At 35.1% G+C, this 19,113-nt stretch overlaps 1 protein-coding gene across 1 annotated transcript in view; it reads left to right on the forward strand.

The window, feature by feature from the left end:
- The first annotated feature begins 314 nt into the window (after positions 1-314).
- Positions 315-19,113, forward strand: part of Nulp1 (Nuclear localized protein 1) — a 68,016-nt gene continuing 49,217 nt past the window's right edge. The window contains exons 1-4 of the mRNA XM_069845634.1: positions 315-602; positions 8,252-8,440; positions 17,229-17,413; positions 18,032-18,117. Of these exons, the coding sequence (XP_069701735.1) occupies positions 459-602; positions 8,252-8,440; positions 17,229-17,413; positions 18,032-18,117 (604 nt within the window). The 5' untranslated portion in view covers positions 315-458. The remainder of the gene's footprint in view (positions 603-8,251; positions 8,441-17,228; positions 17,414-18,031; positions 18,118-19,113) is intronic.

The following is a 19,113-nucleotide window of genomic DNA, read 5'->3' on the forward strand; positions in this document are numbered from 1 at the left end:
AACCGTTACTTATAACCGTTATTTATAACTACTGAACAAAAGTAACGGAGACAGTTATAACTGTTACAAGAAAATAACCGTTTGTCACATCCCTAGTATATACAGTCACGAACATTGAAGTGATTTTTTGCATATCTCGCGATACAATGCTCCAAGCGGTTATCAACTGAGAGTACGAGGAACAATAGATTGTGCGATAGTAGCGATCCTAGTGGCTAGCAACTAAAGTTCAACTGTCATTGGATGCATATTCCCTACGTATTGAGCTTCGTGACTATGTACTATATTGACAGCCATTATGTGCATTTTTATGGCCCGGTTTGTGGCAGTATCTAGTTGGCAGTGGTGTGAGGTGGAAAGAGGTTTTGCTGTGCAATCTGCTAGATATTCTTTGCAAATTTGTTTTGTATTGTTACAATAAAGAAGGAAACTATTTTTTATGGAAATTAATTTTAAATATGTCCTCAAGAGTTCTGAGGAAATTGCAAGGAGATAAAGACTTTGTTAACGATCTACAGACTGAAAATAGCGATCCAGAGTCCGATCCCGAAGGTTCAGGAGGTGCAAAGAAGAAACAGCTTAATATAAATCGTTATGATTTGGTACGGTAATTATTATACCGAAACTTTCTCTTAGCGTGTTCAATGAATTCACTGTACTTAGAAATATAAATAAAACATGCTACGCACTTTGTCAATTGAGACATAACCTAGCAATTCATAGTTCATTTGAATGTGTTATAATATTTTGCTCTGTATTTTCACTGTCGTCAGTAGATAAGGCTTGGTTAATGACAACACGACAGACAAATTAATTATATTTCCGATTAAATTTTTTAAATCATTACGTATCTGTTTTGTTGCGTAAGCTAATAATCTCTGAGCTCTTATTACGTCGATGAATTTCTGAATATTTAGGAAGAGGTAATTATTTAATTTACCGGATTTTTCTATAGCACGCGACACTGAAACTTCCAACTTGAATTTTTCTTCCAAGTTCTCCGGTACAGGAATCTGTGATAGGTTAAGCTAGGTTATGTTGGGTTAGTTTAGACTTTTCGTATGTCTCGTTTAAAGGAATCTGTGGCAGGTTAGTTTAGGTTTTGGTATGTATTGCATATAGGAATCTGTGACAGGTTACGTTAAAGTTAATTTAGGATTTCTGTGTTTTGCATAGGCCTATACTAAGTGAAGTGAAATGTGCGTTTCGCATTATATTTTGAAGTGTTGTACTCTTTATTTCATGTGTTTAATAATCACTTTTAGGTTATCTACACCGATCAATTCATATTTTTTAATATAGTTTCAAGTCAAATGACGTCCTATACGAATTCTTCACATTGCAAACTACTTTTCCTCTAAAAATTAGACAATTTTTCACTTTTTTCTTTAAAAAACCTTTCAGAGTCGCGTGCTATAGAAAACCCCTTTACCGATACCGTAGTTGTTGACGTGCAAGTGTTGTAGGCATATCATTCACATAGTGCATTGTGTCTGTGCCATGGCATTGTTCAACATGTAAGACACTAATATAAGTAGCTAACATAACATGGTCCCTGCAAACTAACTTCTGGAGAGAAAAGGATAGTCTAAAGCACAGCTGGATGGAGGTCACACAAGAAGAATTGGAGAAACAGTGGACACGAACAGTATCGATAAAGTAAATAAATACGGGAAGAGAAATTTATTGTACATACAGTAGAATCTCTATTATCCATGGTGATGAAGGGGATGGACTGAGCGGTCAGTCGAGAAAATCTGATAATCTGTACAATAAAAGATTTTCATAAATAGGCCTACTTAAGTGTATAATACTTGTAGTTTCGTAATTTTCTCCATGGTCATGTGTTTAACATGCTAGGTAGTGGATCAAAAGTTCACTACCAGTCCGGTTGTCAACAACGGATTTTTAAGGGCCAAGGAAACTCCTTGTGAAGTCTTCAGTGAAAAGATAGAATAGAAAAGGTTTGGTGTTGTAGATTTACGTGCTTTATCTTTGTTTTTTATTATTATTTATTAAATCGCTCACAGATGTAACATCAATCTTATTCTAACGCGAGATAGGCCACAGTTTCTCCCTTCCCAAACTTCCCAATTATTCGCACTTTTTATATTTAGTATTCTTTTGAGAGCCATGAAAGGCTTTTTACAAAGAAGTTGTACAGTATGGCCTCTCGAATAGTAAGACAGTGAATGGTGCACGGATTTGCAATTGTGTGAAAGTTTTTGGGATTACTGCTTTGGAAGCAGGTAGTGATTATTTTATAAGTTGAAGAAACAACCCCTCCGATAAGTAACTATTTATATTTTACAAGTTGAAAACCACCTCTAACAAGTAACTGTTTATCTTGTCAGTAGTGACAGCATTCCTAGTCCATAAAATGTGTAACAGTAGAGACTTGTAATAATCCACTGAAGAAAAAATATATACAGTACTAACAATATACCTTACTTCATTTTTGTTCTGCAACCCCCCCCCCCCAAAAAAAAAGAGCAAGAGAAAGATAGTCAGATAATCTGTTGATCAGTTAATAGGGTGACAGATAATCGGGATTGTAAGTACTTGTGAACTTAAAAATCAATATCATAATATTAGTGTTCAGTTTTTATTCTGATTTTTATTTTGTTGTGTAAGTAAATTACAGCGAGTTAGTCAAATAGAACTCGAATAATATTATTAGGGAAGTGATATTACGCCTACGTATTTAGAGTGTAAATAATATATGCTTAATGTTTGTCTAAAAAGAGAAAAAGTATGTGTATGTTATTAAACTATATGTAAGATTGCAGTAATGAATCATTTCACGTACAAAGCTTACTGGCTGTATATGGGCATTTTGATTAGTCTAAGGTGCATAATATGTTGTTAATTTCAGTTCGCATGCTACTAATGAAGTTAGAACCATAGTGATAATATCTTCACTAACTGTGTGTCATATTTGTATGCTAGAAACCACTAAACTTACCAGTGCTGGTACAGCAACCTCATGATAGCATTAATTTTATGCAAATCAAGCTTTCAGGTATAACTCCCTGTAAAGTTAATTTGAATAATTTCGAGGGAAAAATTGTTCTGGGGCTGGGTATCGAACCCGGGATCTTTGGTTAAACGTACCAATGCTCTCCCAACTGAGCTACCCGGGAACTCTACCCGACACCGATCCAATTTTTCCCTCTATATCCACAGACCTCAGAGTGGGCTGACAACCGTCAAGCAACCAACATTGAGTGCACACTAACTCTGTGTGACTTAAATTGTGGTTTTCTGTTACGTACAGTGACGTGTATTATGCGAATCAAGCTTTCAGGTGTAACTCCGTGTAAAGTTAATTTGAATAATTTCGAGGGAAAAATTGTCCGGGGCCGGGTATCAAATTAACTTTACAGGGAGTTATACCTGAAAGCTTGATTTGCATAATACACGTCACTGTACTTAACAGAAAACCACAATTTAAGTCACACAGAGTTAGTGTGCACTCAATGTTGGTTGCTTGACGGTTGTCAGCCCACTTTGAGGTCTGTGGATATACAGGGAAAAATTGGATCAGTGTTGGGTAGAGTTCCGGGTAGCTCAGTTGGGAGAGCATTGGTACATTTAACCAAAGGTCCCGAGTTCGATACCCGGTTCCGGAACAATTTTTCCCTCGAAATTATTCAACATTAATTTTATTTCTGTTGTTGCTCAAAGAATCATAAGTTACTGCTATTATGAAATAGTGTATTTGTATTTTTATTATTACAAGTCACTTCTGCACATTTGTGTAGTTTCTCTATTTCATCTGTTTTCTGTCCTTTTAAATATTTTCTACTTTTAATTCAAAGAAATTCTGTTTCACATTATTTAATATGTTGTTATATTTCTGTCAATATAATTTCATAAATATACAATCTTTCAGATTGATGTCTGTTGCAGGCTGTCCATCTTTTCCTCGAATGTTAAGAATCCTTTCTTTCAAGATTTCTGTTGACAACAAGAGTAGTCCTACTCATCTAGCTTATTTCTTAGCAGTCACAGGAAATGTTCTCTGCCTTTATATAGACGTAATTCGCACCTAATCACTTAAAGTTAAAATTCACACCATTGAGTTTTTGGGAATTTGAGAGAAATTTCTCTATTTTTTTTCTGATTAGTAAACTGAAAGGAATCAATACTGAACTGAGCCCATAAAATTGGTATTGTCATGTGGTATCAGTAGCAATGTCTCAAATTAATTCAGCTCTTCCAGTATGTATATATATATATATATATATATATATATATATATATATGTACACATATATTGTATATGCAGTGGTGATATTTGGCTGGTTCGCATTGGTTTGGACGAACCAGTTGTTAAATTATTTCTAGGTAATATTTGCAGTTACCATTGACATATAGTCCACACCTGTGGAGTAACTGTTAGCGTGTCTGGCCGCAAAACCAGGTGGCCCGGATTCGATTCCCGGTTGGGGCAATTTGCCTGGTTGAGGTTTTTTCCGGGATTTTCCCTCAACCCAATATGAGCAAACGCTGGGTAACTTTCGGTGTTGAACCCCAGACTCATTTCAGCGAGATTATCACCTTCATCTCATTCAGACACTAAATAACCTAAGATGTTAATAAAGCATCGTAAAATAACCTACTAAAAAAATTGACATATACAGTATATGTTTAACATAGGTATACATGAGAGAACTGGTTATTAAACTTCTTGAATATCACCATTAAAACATGGATACAATATTGACAGTTGGGTAGTCTGTAAGGAAAAGACATACAAAGGACGCCAACTGTACATACGAACTCAATGACCTCTTGTGAACACCATAGAATTGCAGAAAAGTGTTTTTAAACAATATAGACCATGGAGATTTCTTTTACAATGCATACGTTTATGAAGATTTTCTTTGGTAGCATAGACGCTGACTTTGGGGGAGGAGGCAATTATAAAGCGTCACCCCTCCAAATATGTCGAGAGATCCTTCGTGTTAAAAAAAAATATTTTGTTTGAAATATGAACCAAGACATAAGCCAAAAATGGTTACAGTATTTCAAATCCACAGAGAGAGTCAGCTGTCACAATGAACATGTTAGTGATGCAACTCACAATGTCCCCTTCTTTCTTTCCTCCTGCATTTGAGATAGGGAATTCCCACATGTGCTGCAACAGTGACACCACTTCTTGTCTATGATCCATATTTTTCCAGTTCAGTTCAAATGTATCAACTATTGCGATTGAACAGTAACAGTCATAAGTATTACCAAGCAGAAATAATAGTATGGAATTAACAGTTCAAGTTACAAGTAACTTATTCGATTGTATTTTTTGTCTAATGTTCAATATTTCTTCATAAACAATTACATTTGTTATGAAATTTAAAAGTAACCACTTTTAAAATTCAGTTTTAGTGAGCTTTTCTTCTTTATACATCTTGATTACACAACTTTTAATACTATATCACTTCGGAATATGTATTACTTAGCTTTCGCATGTTAAATATTATAGTACCTGATTAATTAGTTTCAACCTGTTATGGGCCATCTTCAGAATGGTGCTGGTCTTGGCACCTTTTATTTGCGTTTCCTGTGGAAGGTTTGCATAGTGTAATGTGGAGTCAAAGAGTGTGTGTTGAGAATTTCATTTGGATGTGTTTTTGTGTGTCTATATATTTTGTATTGTTCTAGTGTGTTTAGTTTCAGCCGACATAAACACAGACATAGAAATTCTACATATTCAACCAAAAAGCCAGAAACTAAGCACACTATAACAATACAAAATATATAGACACACAAAAACACATCCAAATGAAATTCTTAACACACAACTCAATTTCAGAACACACATACTCTTTGACTCCACAGTACACTGTACAAACACACTCCAACAGGAAATGCAAAGAAAAGGCGCCAAAACCAGCATCAAACTAGTTCTGAAGATGGCCCATAACAGGCTGAAACTAGTTAACCAGGTACTATAATATTTAACACCCAAAGCTAATTAATGCATTTTCTTCTTTATTGTTGCTGGTTGTACTTATTAGGTGATCAGTGACTATGATGTATAACTATTGGTGATGGATGAATTCTTAATAAAGAAAACTGCCAAAAATAAAATTGCAGTGACCACCTCTGTGGTGTAAGAGTCAGTGTGCTGATCTCTTATGCAGAGGGCCCGGCTTCGATTCCTGGTCAAGTTGAATTTCCTGGTTGAGGTTTTTCAGGGTTTTTCCTCAACTGTAAGGCAAATGCCGGGAAATTTGAGCCACAACACCCCTGAATTGAATATCACCGGTTTCACTCATTACCAAAATCATATTTATAACAAATCAGTAATACATCTATAGACGCCATCTAATTCACAACAATAGAAGCAGTACTCACCAATAGTACACAGGCCTTCGGATTAACTCGCGATATGACCAGAGAGGTTAAAGTGAGTATAAATAACAGAAAAAAAAACTGTAGTGAATGGGAACAGAACAATAAATTGGGTTGTAGTAGTGACAGTGAAGCAACAAAGTAGTGAAGGGGGAAAGGTAATGCATAATAGTTTTCAACCATCCTGGATTAAGCAACTTTTCTGGATATTGTATGAAAAATCAAGTGGTTATGTTCAGTAAAATATGTAAGAAAATGTTTGAGAAACAGCAATTAATAATGGTTCATTAAAGTTTCCTCAAACTTGTGCAAAGTACTGCCCCCCCCCCCCCCAATATTTGTAGGAAGTCGGCACCTATGCTTGGTAGTGACTTCATTTTTATTCAACTTTTGTACTTTTTGGACGTCACTTGTAATTTAAAAGTAGGTGGGTTTTTTCTCTCCGAAACAGCATTTTACTGTATACCTAATTTTCTCGATCCTACACAGCATAACTTCTAGTGTTTTATGGAATTTTTTACATATTTTTATAATTTCTTTGAGGCACAATTCCTAACTGGATTAGTAGACCTATTACACTTAATTGCAGCTAACTTAAAATATATTTGATACAGACCTTCCTGAACTCCATTCTGGAACATGGAATTATCCCCGTAAGTAGGGTGACAGCTGAGAATTGTGACTGATAGAGTTCTTTTTTTTTTTTTTACGTTAATAACAAATGGCTGCCAAATTTTGCCTGGAGTCCTTCAATTCAGGAACAAAGTTCTTATACAAGCTGTAAATCTAGATCACAAATCTCTCAGTTTCATATAATTTTCGAAGAAAGTCACACAAATCGTTGTTATTCCTAAAAATCCACTACTTTTAACTGGTCTTTAAACATTTAAAGATTTAACATTTACTGATTTGTAACTGTTAACTGCCAACTATTGTCTTAATGAAACGTTAACAGAAGTTTTGGCTGATAAACTGAAAAATGGCAAAGAATATTTGCAGATTGACTAATACAGTACCAACTATGAAGCACAAGTGCATAGCTTCCATTCATGTGAAACGCCCACTATTTCTTCCTCGCAAATAACAGAGTCCGTGGATATCCACGGCCTTTGGCAAATAAGGGATATGAGCGCCATCTCAGAGCATATACTGGTACTAGCATGTTAGAGAATATGACGGAAAAATACCTTGGTCTTTAACAATTAAAGCTGAACCACCAGTTTATTTTAATTATTAACATTTAGAAGAGATTAATGCTAGCTTGGATTCAGATTAGAAAGGTGTTATTGCAAAGATTGTGTTCATATAAATTATTAAAGAAATATACTGTTTCTCTAACCACACACACATCCTCTTTGTTTCATTGATTGGAGAAGAATCATTCATTTTGATTTCAAACACTTTAATTACTTGTAACTGAAAAATAAATAATCTATTTGCTTTGTGTCATGTTCGTAAAGACATGGTTGTTTATAATAAAAATTACTATTTGCTTTGATATTACTATAGCACAATATCTATACAAAAAGTAGGGAGAAAGAATAAGAGAAAAAGAACATTGGAAAACTACGAAACTATATCCGTAAATACGGGATTTTCGGTGCTCCATATGAGATTCCTATGGGACAAATTTTCTGGCCTCAGATACAGGACGCCCTATACAATATGGGCAACCCTACATTCAACAGTGTTGAATCAACACTACCAGTATTATAAAATGGTGGCATGTCTGAAGCCACTTTTTTGGCTTAAAACGTGTATTTCCGCGAAAATCTTGAAATCCATATTCGCTGAATCACAATGAAACCAATATCATAAATGTCTTTGAAGTGAGAGAGGTGTTGTGAAATCTATGCACACTTTTTATGAGAACTTTCCTTAATCTTTACAGTTGAATCAACAGTCACATTCAGAATCGGAAGTTAAGGAAGACGATGATCACGAAACAGAAGCAACTAATGCTCCAGAAGAGGCAGATGACACGCGAGAATCATCACGAAGGAAAAAGAAGAAGAAGAAAAAGAAGAAACCAGAAATTAAGTCGTGGAGCAGTCACAGGAGTAGTGAAGATAACCTAGAGGTGATTTGGTAACTGATCTTCTGTGTCACTTAAATAGATTTGTGGAGGCTGAGTGCAAAACTTGCCTTTGTTCTGCTTAGAGTCATGCTTTCACAGTCAACAAGCTAGTCACGAGAGAGAATGTTTAGAAGAAATCGTTTTTAATTTATACTATTACTCGTAAATAACCACGATAGTAGATTATATCACATTGCTAGTATATGATAGTACAGTATAATTTACGGTATTTTAATGAGTATAGATCGCACACAAACTTTGGTCAAGCTAATGTAAGATGAATCAAAGAGTCAGATAAATCTATAACATGATTAGACTGAAAAATAAGTGAACAGCAATTTGCAAATTCAACATGGGCATCTAAATTCATTGAACATTTTTAGAGGTGGCTGCATGTTTCATAATTTTATTATAAAACAAAGTGTGCAACTTGGAAGAAACAGATCCTCAACATCCTGTCAAGTGTCCCAATCTAAAACTTACTTGATTAAAATATGAAAACAATATAATTATTACAGTATTAAAACACACATTAGAAATCATGTTTAGACCATACATGTTTCAGGACGTGCGGTCCTATCTTCAGTGGTCATCTGTAATGAAATCTCTTGATATAGCCTTACTCAAAATTTACAATGTTGAAATTGAAGTATAATGAGTATAAAATTGAAAACGGCCATAGTATAGTACAGTCTCCATTCTGTACTATGGCCGTTTTCAATTTTATACGAATTATACTTCAGTTTCAACATTGTAAATTTTGAGTAACATTTTATCAAGAGATTATTTTATTACAGATGACCACTGAAGATAGGACTGCACGTCCTGAAACATGTATGGTCTAAACATGAATTTAATGTGTGTTTTAATACTGTAATAATTATATTGTTTTTACATTTTAATCAATTGAATGAATACACTGTCGAATCAAGAGTAGGTTTTAATATATCTGTTACAAGCATGCCTAATGTTCTAAAACTTAGTGTCTGGGAATTGGTCTAAAGAGTTGTCATTAATATTATTATTATTTTTATTATTATTGTTGTTGTTGTTATTATTATTATTATTATTATTATTATTATTATTATTATTATTATTATTATTATTATTTCAAGTCTTCAAACCGCATTTCAGCTGCAGCTTCATTTTGTTTTTATCTTTTTCGTCCAGTACCCAATATTCACATCCATCTACAGTCAACTCTGGATATAGTGAACCTCTGCGGACTTGCATATTTTTGTTACGTCTTTTCAATGAAGTTATGTAAATTAATACGACCTATTTCCTCTTTTATTGCCTCAAAACTAGCCTTGTCCAAAATAAAAAGTTGAAGAACTAGGGTTCTGTTGATAATATTTTTATATTTCCCTGCTTGGTAGTCCTCTTGATCTTGATTTGAACTGTTGGTAAAAAATTCAGGAAGTCTGATTCAGGGTTATAGGAATTATGTGTTTTTCACTTTTCCTGAAAAATAACTTAGAGTGAATAAGGCAAGTTCTGGAAACAACTACCTCAAATACTTTCCACCATATTCTATTTGAAACCACAGTATATCAATCTGTCTTATATAGGGATTTTATTGTAAGATGCCAAAAGATGTCACGGACTGGATTCTACAAGGGAGGATTGAAGGGGGGGAGATCTAAAAAAAAAAAAATCACAATGCCAAGGAGAAGATCATTATGTAGGTGAAGGACAGTGGGTAGAGAGCTACTTCTTGGCCTTAATATTTCATCCCATGGGGGGAGTAGTAGAGTACTGTGAGTAAAAATGGCAGGGTTGGTAATACAGGAGGAGAAGAAACCATATAGGCCTAGTCATCCATAAAATAACATGTTAATTAAAAAGTTACATTCTTCTAACCCAGAACAGATTATTTCACATTATGTTACTAATTACTACTGTTACTATCAATACACCGCTATACTAGGGGCAGAATAAATAGGCGGGTATGGCAAACCCCTCATTCACTACCCCGATTCCTATACCCCTCAGTACCTGTTGGTGTATGGTCCTGTCCCAAATAACTTACTCTTCCATTCACACATTTTGCACTAGGCTGTAGGAAAATTTAAAAGAACAAATAAAATAATAACGTGATTTCTAGTAATTAGAAAGACCTGATGTACTGAATATTGTTGTTTTGTTCAGTCAATTGTCCGAACACATGTCTGAAACTCATAAGTGACAACAATAAGGCATCACTCATGAGGTAACTAAGCCAGGAGATAATGGGTTATGATGGCCAATTGTCTTTCCCCTTCCATTGCATACATCGCATATACTAATCAGACTTTAGGTGATATCATTTATAATATTTCGCAAGTTAGTCATTTCAAAAATGTAATTATTATTATGTAATGTAAACCTAATACGAGAAATAAAATATGTAGCATTACACACAAGTATTTTGTTTTTATGTGTTTTCAGAATATTGTATTGAAATAGTAAAAACTAAGTAATGTTTATACAGTTATCAACTTTGTGAATCATGAGAAAATTAAAAGTTAAAGTGCAAAAAAAAATAATGTTTATGTGTAGAAACTGAACACGTTATTATAACATGAACTAGTTTTGTAATAAAAAAATACTTATGTATTTAGAAGCAGATTTAAGAATGGCTTAGCTTAACAAAACAAATAACACAATAAGTATGACTAAAAAAATCGTTCTGCACAAATTCTCTGAACCGATCTTAGAGAAACATCACACTCCTTGGCAGTGGCTATCTGCATTGATGATAGGACACTTTTAATGTCCTCGCAATCTTTTAAGTTCTTTCAAGAAAGAATAAGCTTGATAAATAATGCCTTTGGTATGACTTCTGATATCAGGGCTTGACTGAGACATGATAGCAATTACTTGGATGATTAGTATTTTAAAATACGGTTTATTATTACATATATATTTGCGAACAAGCTATAACACAGTAGTATCACAGACGAGCCTTGTCAACAACCAGCATTCGAACACAGCAACAGGAAGGTCTCTTTGTTCAGGTCATAAACCGCTAGAGAAAGTGTGGAGTGAGTAGTTTCTGCACAAGACCAAAAACCCGCCTATTACTTTTACCTTTACTGTAGACTAAGTTGTTGCATCAGAATACTATTATTTTTAGCTACTGTGAAAATCACGCTGTAAACAAAATGCAATGCACAGGCTGTAACAGTGATCTTAGTAACTGAAGGGATAAAGTGATGTTAGGCATGCTTTCTGCTTATTCTCCTCACATCCGTCTCCTTGGTTAGATCACATACTTTTTGCAGTGTTTGTTCAAGGCTGGGTGTTTGTTAACATGATCGTGCTGCAGTGAGTGTTCGAAGATGTGACAGATGTTATATATAGTGTTTCCAGATTTTAAACCGAAAAGTGGGACACTTCAAATATTGTTAAAACTAGGATAATAGACTTACTCAGTTTTAAATTACACTTATTGTTGTACCATCAATACATGGCAAGAATGCTACTTTTCAGAGTATCAGAACTGCGAATATTATATTTTGAAGTCACGTGAATTTGAGTTTAAATGTTACGGTTTTTAAAGAGAATACCACAGAAATCTGTACACGTGGTAGTCTTATGGTGATTAGGGGCAAGAAAGTGTGATACAGCATTTCAAAGAATAGTTTATTGATACAGTGAATGTAAAAAGTATTTGTACGACGATTTTCTTACTACAAATTAAGACCTAAATGAAGAAGTATTAATTCTTGGTATAAAATAAACTGTTCACTTATAATAAGAATGCATCACATAGCAAATAGACACAAGAAATTTTCATAATTTTGCGTGTAGGTTCTTTCACAGGTCAATAAATTGAATGCTTAACAAAATTACAGCGTAAAAAGTAATCGCACACTCAACTCTGTTGACGAATAGAAGCACTCATGCGGAACACAGTAGGCAAATGGTACTAAGGAAACGCTCGTCATGCATGTTCCAAGTCAGTTTGATTCTAGAATCACAAGTAGTATACCGCTATCACCCCAAATTAGACGAAGAGGGAAAGAAACTTCTAAGGAAGAAAGGGCTACTATCATTCGTCTGCATAATGAATGTAAAACACAGTGAAATATCAACTGTTGTGAATAGAGGTAAGTCAACCATAAAGAGAATCATAGACAGATACGGGGAAAGAAAATCAAACGAAAATTTAAGGAGAAATGGCTGGCTGAGGAAAATAAACGAATACAGTGACAGAGCGATCATACGAAAAATTAAAAAGAATCCACATATTAGCACACCAAAAATTGCGGAGAACTTAAATGTGATCTTCGTATAAGGTTATGTGATAGTACAATCCGAAATTACCTAAGGAACAGTGACTACCATGGTAGAATCACCCGTAGGAAATACTACATCAGTAAAGTTAATAAGACTAAAAGATTGGACTTCGCTAAAACAAATCTTAACCGACCCCAAGAATTTTGGAACAGAATACTTTTCACTGATGAAAGCAAGTTCAATATATTTCACTCTGATGGGAGAAGTTTTGTGTGGAGAAAAAAAAAAAACTGAACTGAAAAAGAAAAATCTTCGTCCCACATTGAAACACAGTGGAGGTGGAGTACTAATATGGGGTGCATGAGTTCAGCAGGAGTGGGGTCATTGGCTTTTATAGAGGGGCAATATGGATCACCAACATTACATTGATATTCTGAAGGGTCATGTAGTGCCTAGTGCCAAAAAATTAGGCATCAGAGACAATTTCATATTCATGCAAGACAACGAACCTAAACATCCTGCCCACAATACTCGACTGTGGATTCTCTATAACATCCCTTCGTACCTTCAGACACCTCCCCAGTCACCAGACATCAATCCAATCGAGCACATTTGGGTTTATTTAGAAAGAAGACTTAGAATCAGGCATATTACCAGCAAAGAGTCTCTAAAGGCTGCAATCGTAGAAGAGTGGAACAACATTCCAGCAAGTATTACTTCAAATTTAGTTAATTCTATGCCCAGAAGGTTAGAGGCTATTTTAAAATGCAAAGGCTACCCTACAAAGTATTCAAACTGAAAAGGAACTCACTAAAGTGTGACAACTGTTATTTTAGGCGATTTCAATACAAACTTATTAAATTCAAGTAATTACGCTACAGTTCAACTTAAGAACATGTTTGAGTCTTACAATATATCCATCCTTCCTTCCGCAGCTACCCACCACACCCAGGAATCGGAGACACTTCTTGACATTATTGCCACGACTAATCCTCAGCTAGCATTAATGAATGGACAACTACCAGCGCCGGGTATCTCAGCACACAACATAATCTTTCAAGAATATTCCTTGTATTGTCCAAAATATAAACCTCACATCATCATACCGTGACTTGAAGCATATTGAGCATGATGAATTAATCAACGATGCACTTAGCCTGCCTTGGACTGAAGTGTGGAATTTACCAGACATTGACGACAAAATCGAAAAATTTAACGACCTAGTAATTCAGTTATACGATAAACACGCACCCTTGAAAACCAGACGAGTTGGTAGACGCCCTGCGCCTTGGATGTGCGATGCCATAAAATTACTCATGACAGACAGAGACACTGCTTATCGTAAATACAGACGGAGCAAGGACGAATTAGATTTTAATACTTACAAAGTTTTAAGAAATAAATGTAATCAAGCAGTAAAAAATGCTAAATTACGCCATGCACATTCCCTTATTCTACCTTCGGTCAGTGCGAAAGAATTGTGGCGTAACCTTAATAACCTGGGTCTAACAAAAGCAAAGCCTCGGGTAGATAACATCAACTTGTCACTCAATAGTCTAAGTGAACATTTCATCACTGCTCCACCTGAACCATTACATAAACAAGAATTTCTCAGATCTTACCCCCAACCTGTATGGGATAAATTCTTCTTTAAATACATTAACCCGACTGACGTAATAAAGACGCTGCGACGTATGAAATCTAAAGCCCAAGGTATAGACAATATAAATATCACTCTCCTGTATAAAATAATAGATGTGATCCTGCCGACTGTCACCCATATATTCAATGCATCTATTATGACTGGGTCCTACCCCTCACTCTGGAAAATGGCATTAGTGAAACCTTTATCTAAATCTAATACACCTTCTACAGTAAACCAATACAGACCGATATCAATTCTTCCCACTCTTTCAAAAGCATTAGAACATATTGTACACGGACAACTTACGAACTATCTCGACGAACACAAACTCCTCGATGACTATCAATCGGGTTTTAGGCATGGACACAGCACTACTACAGCCCTACTTAAAGTGACTGAGGACATCCGTGAAGCTATGGATAGGGGTGAAGTAACGGCACTAACTCTTCTCGATTTCAGCAATGCCTTTGGTTCTGTTGATATCGACTTGCTTCTTGCAAAGATGAAGGCTGTGCACCTGTCAGACAATACCTTGAGCTGTATGGACTCCTACCTACGGGACTGCCAACAGTGTGTTTCACTTGATAATCAATTCTCCCAATGGCGATGCACAAAGGCGGGAGTGCCGCAAGGCTCCATATTAGGACCACTACTTTTCTCTATCTACATTAATGACGTATCAAAGAACTTACAGTATTGCCGATATCACCTCTATGCCGACGACCTACAACTTTACATACATTCCAGACCCAATGCGATCAATGAATTGATTGACAAGTTAAATTGTGACCTAGCCACTGTCTCCACTTGGGCGGCCAATTTCGGACTCGCACTTAATCCAAGTAAGACTCAAGCCATAATTATTGGACATAAGCGTTTAGTTAACACCCTTAATAACAGTAATCTTTCAGTTGTTACCCTTAACAACACGCTAATCCCTTATTCATCTGTCGTAAAAAATCTTGGCTTCTTTTTTGATAATAATCTAAGTTGGAATTTTCAAGTTAAAGAAACGATAAAAAAAATCTGTTCCTCCATTCACTCTTGAGTCTTTTGAGAAACTTCTTGCCCCAGCAACTAAAACTTACCCTAGTACAAACCCTAGTAATGCCGCACTTCGATTATTGTGACGTTTTGTTAAGTGACCTAAGTTCTGAACTGTCAGTCAAGTTACAGCGAGCTCAGAATATGTGCATCAGATACGTGTGCAACATCCGACGATATGATCACATATCACCGTCCTTCGCAAGTCTCTCGTGGCTCCGACTTAAAGAACGCAGAACTTTACACTCTTTGTCTTTACTCTTTCGAATTCTGCACACCTCAACACCAAATTACCTTTCGTCTCGTTTCTCTTATCTATACTCTAACCACGACGTAAATACCAGATCACTTATCTGTGGCACGCTAAATATACCTCTTCATAGAACATCTTGTTATTCCTCATCTTTTACAATATCCACCTCGCGTCAATGGAATTCCTTGTCACAAAGTATTAGGGGCTGCAAGACAACAAACACCTTTAAGATCAGCTTAAAAGATAACCTTATTAGCATTTCACTCCAGTCATACTGATTTAAACTATCACTGACTACACTGTTACTTTTTTCTTTAGACATCATTCTGATTGTGCTGTATTTTCAAAATTGTCTCATAATAATCTCTTTCTATTATCTAATATCATTTGAAATATATTAACATTCTATGTATTTTAGTTTAATTCTGCTACACAGTTTATTTCAGTGTTTAATTAATAGTTCATAGTATTTTGTTGTTTAATTCGTAAATAACTCTTGTATACATGTAACTCTCCTCTAAATCAAATTGTTGAATTCTTTGTAAGTTCATGCATATGTATATACACTTTTTGCTGGTTGAGTGGAAGAGAAGGCCTTACGGCCTTAACTCTGCCAGCTAAAATAAATCATTATTATTATTATTATTATTATTATTAAATGTAGGAATACTTTTTGTTCGTATTTTTGTTTGGTATCATTGTGTTTTAATCAAATAGAATGGTCTATTTTGAGAATTGTGTAATTAATTTTGTGTTTATATGTAAACAAATAACAGAGAATGTATATGCTTGTACGTAACTTGTGTTCATGTCTAAAAAGTTGAGAGAATAGGATTTGAAGCATTGCTATATATTTTTATTACCCACTCACTGTATGTATGCATAGCAGGCAGCTCTCGTTACATCATGGATTATATAAATACAATAGATGGATAACGTTGCGCCCTTGAAGCCATGTGATACTCAGACAAATTCATGATAAATTGTTTTATAAATAACAAGTGTTGCGAACTCATGAAATCACAAACGCAAATTAATAAAAAGATCAATATTTTGAAAAAGTGGTATAAATGTAGATCCTGCAATATAAAAAAGGTGGGACATGGAACAACAGTCTCAGAATTAGTAGGTATAAACAGTGTGACGGAAATTTAATAATTTATTTTGTACATTTTTGTACAAATGAAGTGTTTTTCGAAGAAATGGCAAAGGAATATTTTTTTCAGCTTGTTCTTCACATTGATATCTTAGTATTCATATGTCTCAATACCCAATAGTTTTACTATAAACAGGAGTCAAACTTCAGACACAAATAATTTTTTTTCCGCTAAACCGTTAATCAAATACCAAAATGACATGTGACTTTTTGGTTACTTACAACCTAAAGATTTCGTTCTTAAAATTAATGCAGTTATACCCCTTTCACCTTGTATGTATATTATAAGTTTCAGTTTTTCCTTACAGCCGCACTGCCCAGACCAAGACTAGTGCAGTCATGACACCCTTGGTCATCGCTATGCACAGTTTGAAAACCCTTAATATAATTTATTACATACTGTGTTATATGTTGATAAAGTCACGACTTAATGTGTACTCTTAATGAGGATTTTTCTTTTTTCTTTCAGTTAGAAAAGAATGAACAATCTGCTGTACCCTGGGAACCTGCCCCAGCCAATCCAAATCTTTATAATTATTCTAAAGGATTCATGGGAGCAAGAAAACCAATTCTACATGTTAGCCGTAGGAACCTGAACCCAAACAATGAACTGAAGAGGAAGTTCGGTTCCAAAGTGATACAGAATGAACAGAGGTATAGTTATAAGCACATTATTCTACTTTTATAAATACGAGCTGTTACTCAATCAACCAGATATACATTATGAAACATGTTGACTCTGTGCTGATTTCACAGAGCACCTCCTTTCTGTTCTGTCCCTGACCATTTCTTCCTATTTGTCATCTCCCATCTCCAGGCATTTTTTCGGAATCTCATCCTTCCATCATTGGTCTTCATGGAGTTTTCTTTTTTGAAAGTGTTTGGATTACTTTGTTTTCATGGAGTATTCAAATCGATTTGAGTAAGCTTATCATATTGAAACTTTCATGAAAATGAGGATTCAAAATGATCTGAGTTTCACAGTTGATACACCTAAAAAGTGGGATCAGATAGTATTCAGTACACATTGAATTGCATGAAAACGTATATCATATTCAAAAACAGCTAGGTACACTATTCTCTGCACCTGCATTATGGACTGTTGTACAAACAGTTTTTGTCGATTTCATCAGAGGTCTGCGGACCTTGTTAGAATCCACGTGCTGTTGTAGAGGTGAACATAGGCCCAGCAGCTGGTCATAGTTCATTGATCACCAAGAGCATGTAATCTAAGTTGAAATGTTTTAACAGAAGAATTGTTCTCTTTTTCAGTAAAAGACGGGGCCATAATCGTGGATATCTGAAGTCTACTTGGCTTGTTCAACCTAAAGAAAACTGGCCACCAATTGGGAAGCTAGGTACTCACCGTAATAAATATTTATTATTAAGAACACACACAAAGGCTTGTAATTAATTAACATTTGCTTTCTCGACTTGTGTCTTAAATATGGACGTTGCACATTTTTTGGAAGGATGACAAATTCCAGTGGGAATTTCAAATAGATTACGAATGTTTTTGAAAGCTTAAATTATTTGGAAATGTAATTCATATCCTTCACCAGTCCACCAGTGTGAGTAACAGTTAGTATATGTCACAGTGAAATGAGTGGGCCTGAGTTAAAATCCTGGTTAAGTCAAGTTACCTGGTTGAGGTTTTTCTTTCTGGGGTTTTCCCTTAATCCAATAAGAACAAATAGGCCTATTGGGTAACTTTCGGTCCTGGACCCTGGACTCATTTCGCTGACATCTCACTCAGATGTTACATCGTTGACTTAAAGTGTAAACCTGCTAATCGCCAAAAAGAAAATTTTACACGGGAAGCAAAAAACTAAGTTTAAATTAACTCTGAAACTTTAGGACCAAATCCAAAGTACAGGTGGCATTTAAACTCAGTTTTTTCCTTCTCTTTTTGACGGTTAGCAGGTTTACACTCTAAGTTGACGACATAACCAATGCATTTGATAAAACATAAAAGAAATAAATATCCCTTGCCAATAGATAACAGTTTCTTTTTTCTCTTAGATTGATTTTCTGTTTTTTACCCTTCAAATGTTTCTACTTTCTTATTGTACGTAGGCTAAGTAGAAAGTTCAGAAGAGTTGTAGTTTGCTGGTGATGAAATAATTTCACATTGGCTTAGAACACAAAGGGTAGGGAGATAAAACTTCCCTGCTCGATAAGTGGTTATAAGTGCTAAACCCACTTGACTATTTAACCATTGTAATATAATGACTCCAGCAAGTATGAAACCCTTCTTGCCCTCCATAAGACAAGGGTAAAACGAACTTTGGAAATGTTGTAATAGTTTTATATGAGACAAGTTCGTAAAGGTTTTCTTTTTGGCACAACTGTAA

Source organism: Periplaneta americana, chromosome 14 (genome assembly GCF_040183065.1).
Source record: "Periplaneta americana isolate PAMFEO1 chromosome 14, P.americana_PAMFEO1_priV1, whole genome shotgun sequence".
Lineage (NCBI taxonomy): Eukaryota > Metazoa > Arthropoda > Insecta > Blattodea > Blattidae > Periplaneta > Periplaneta americana.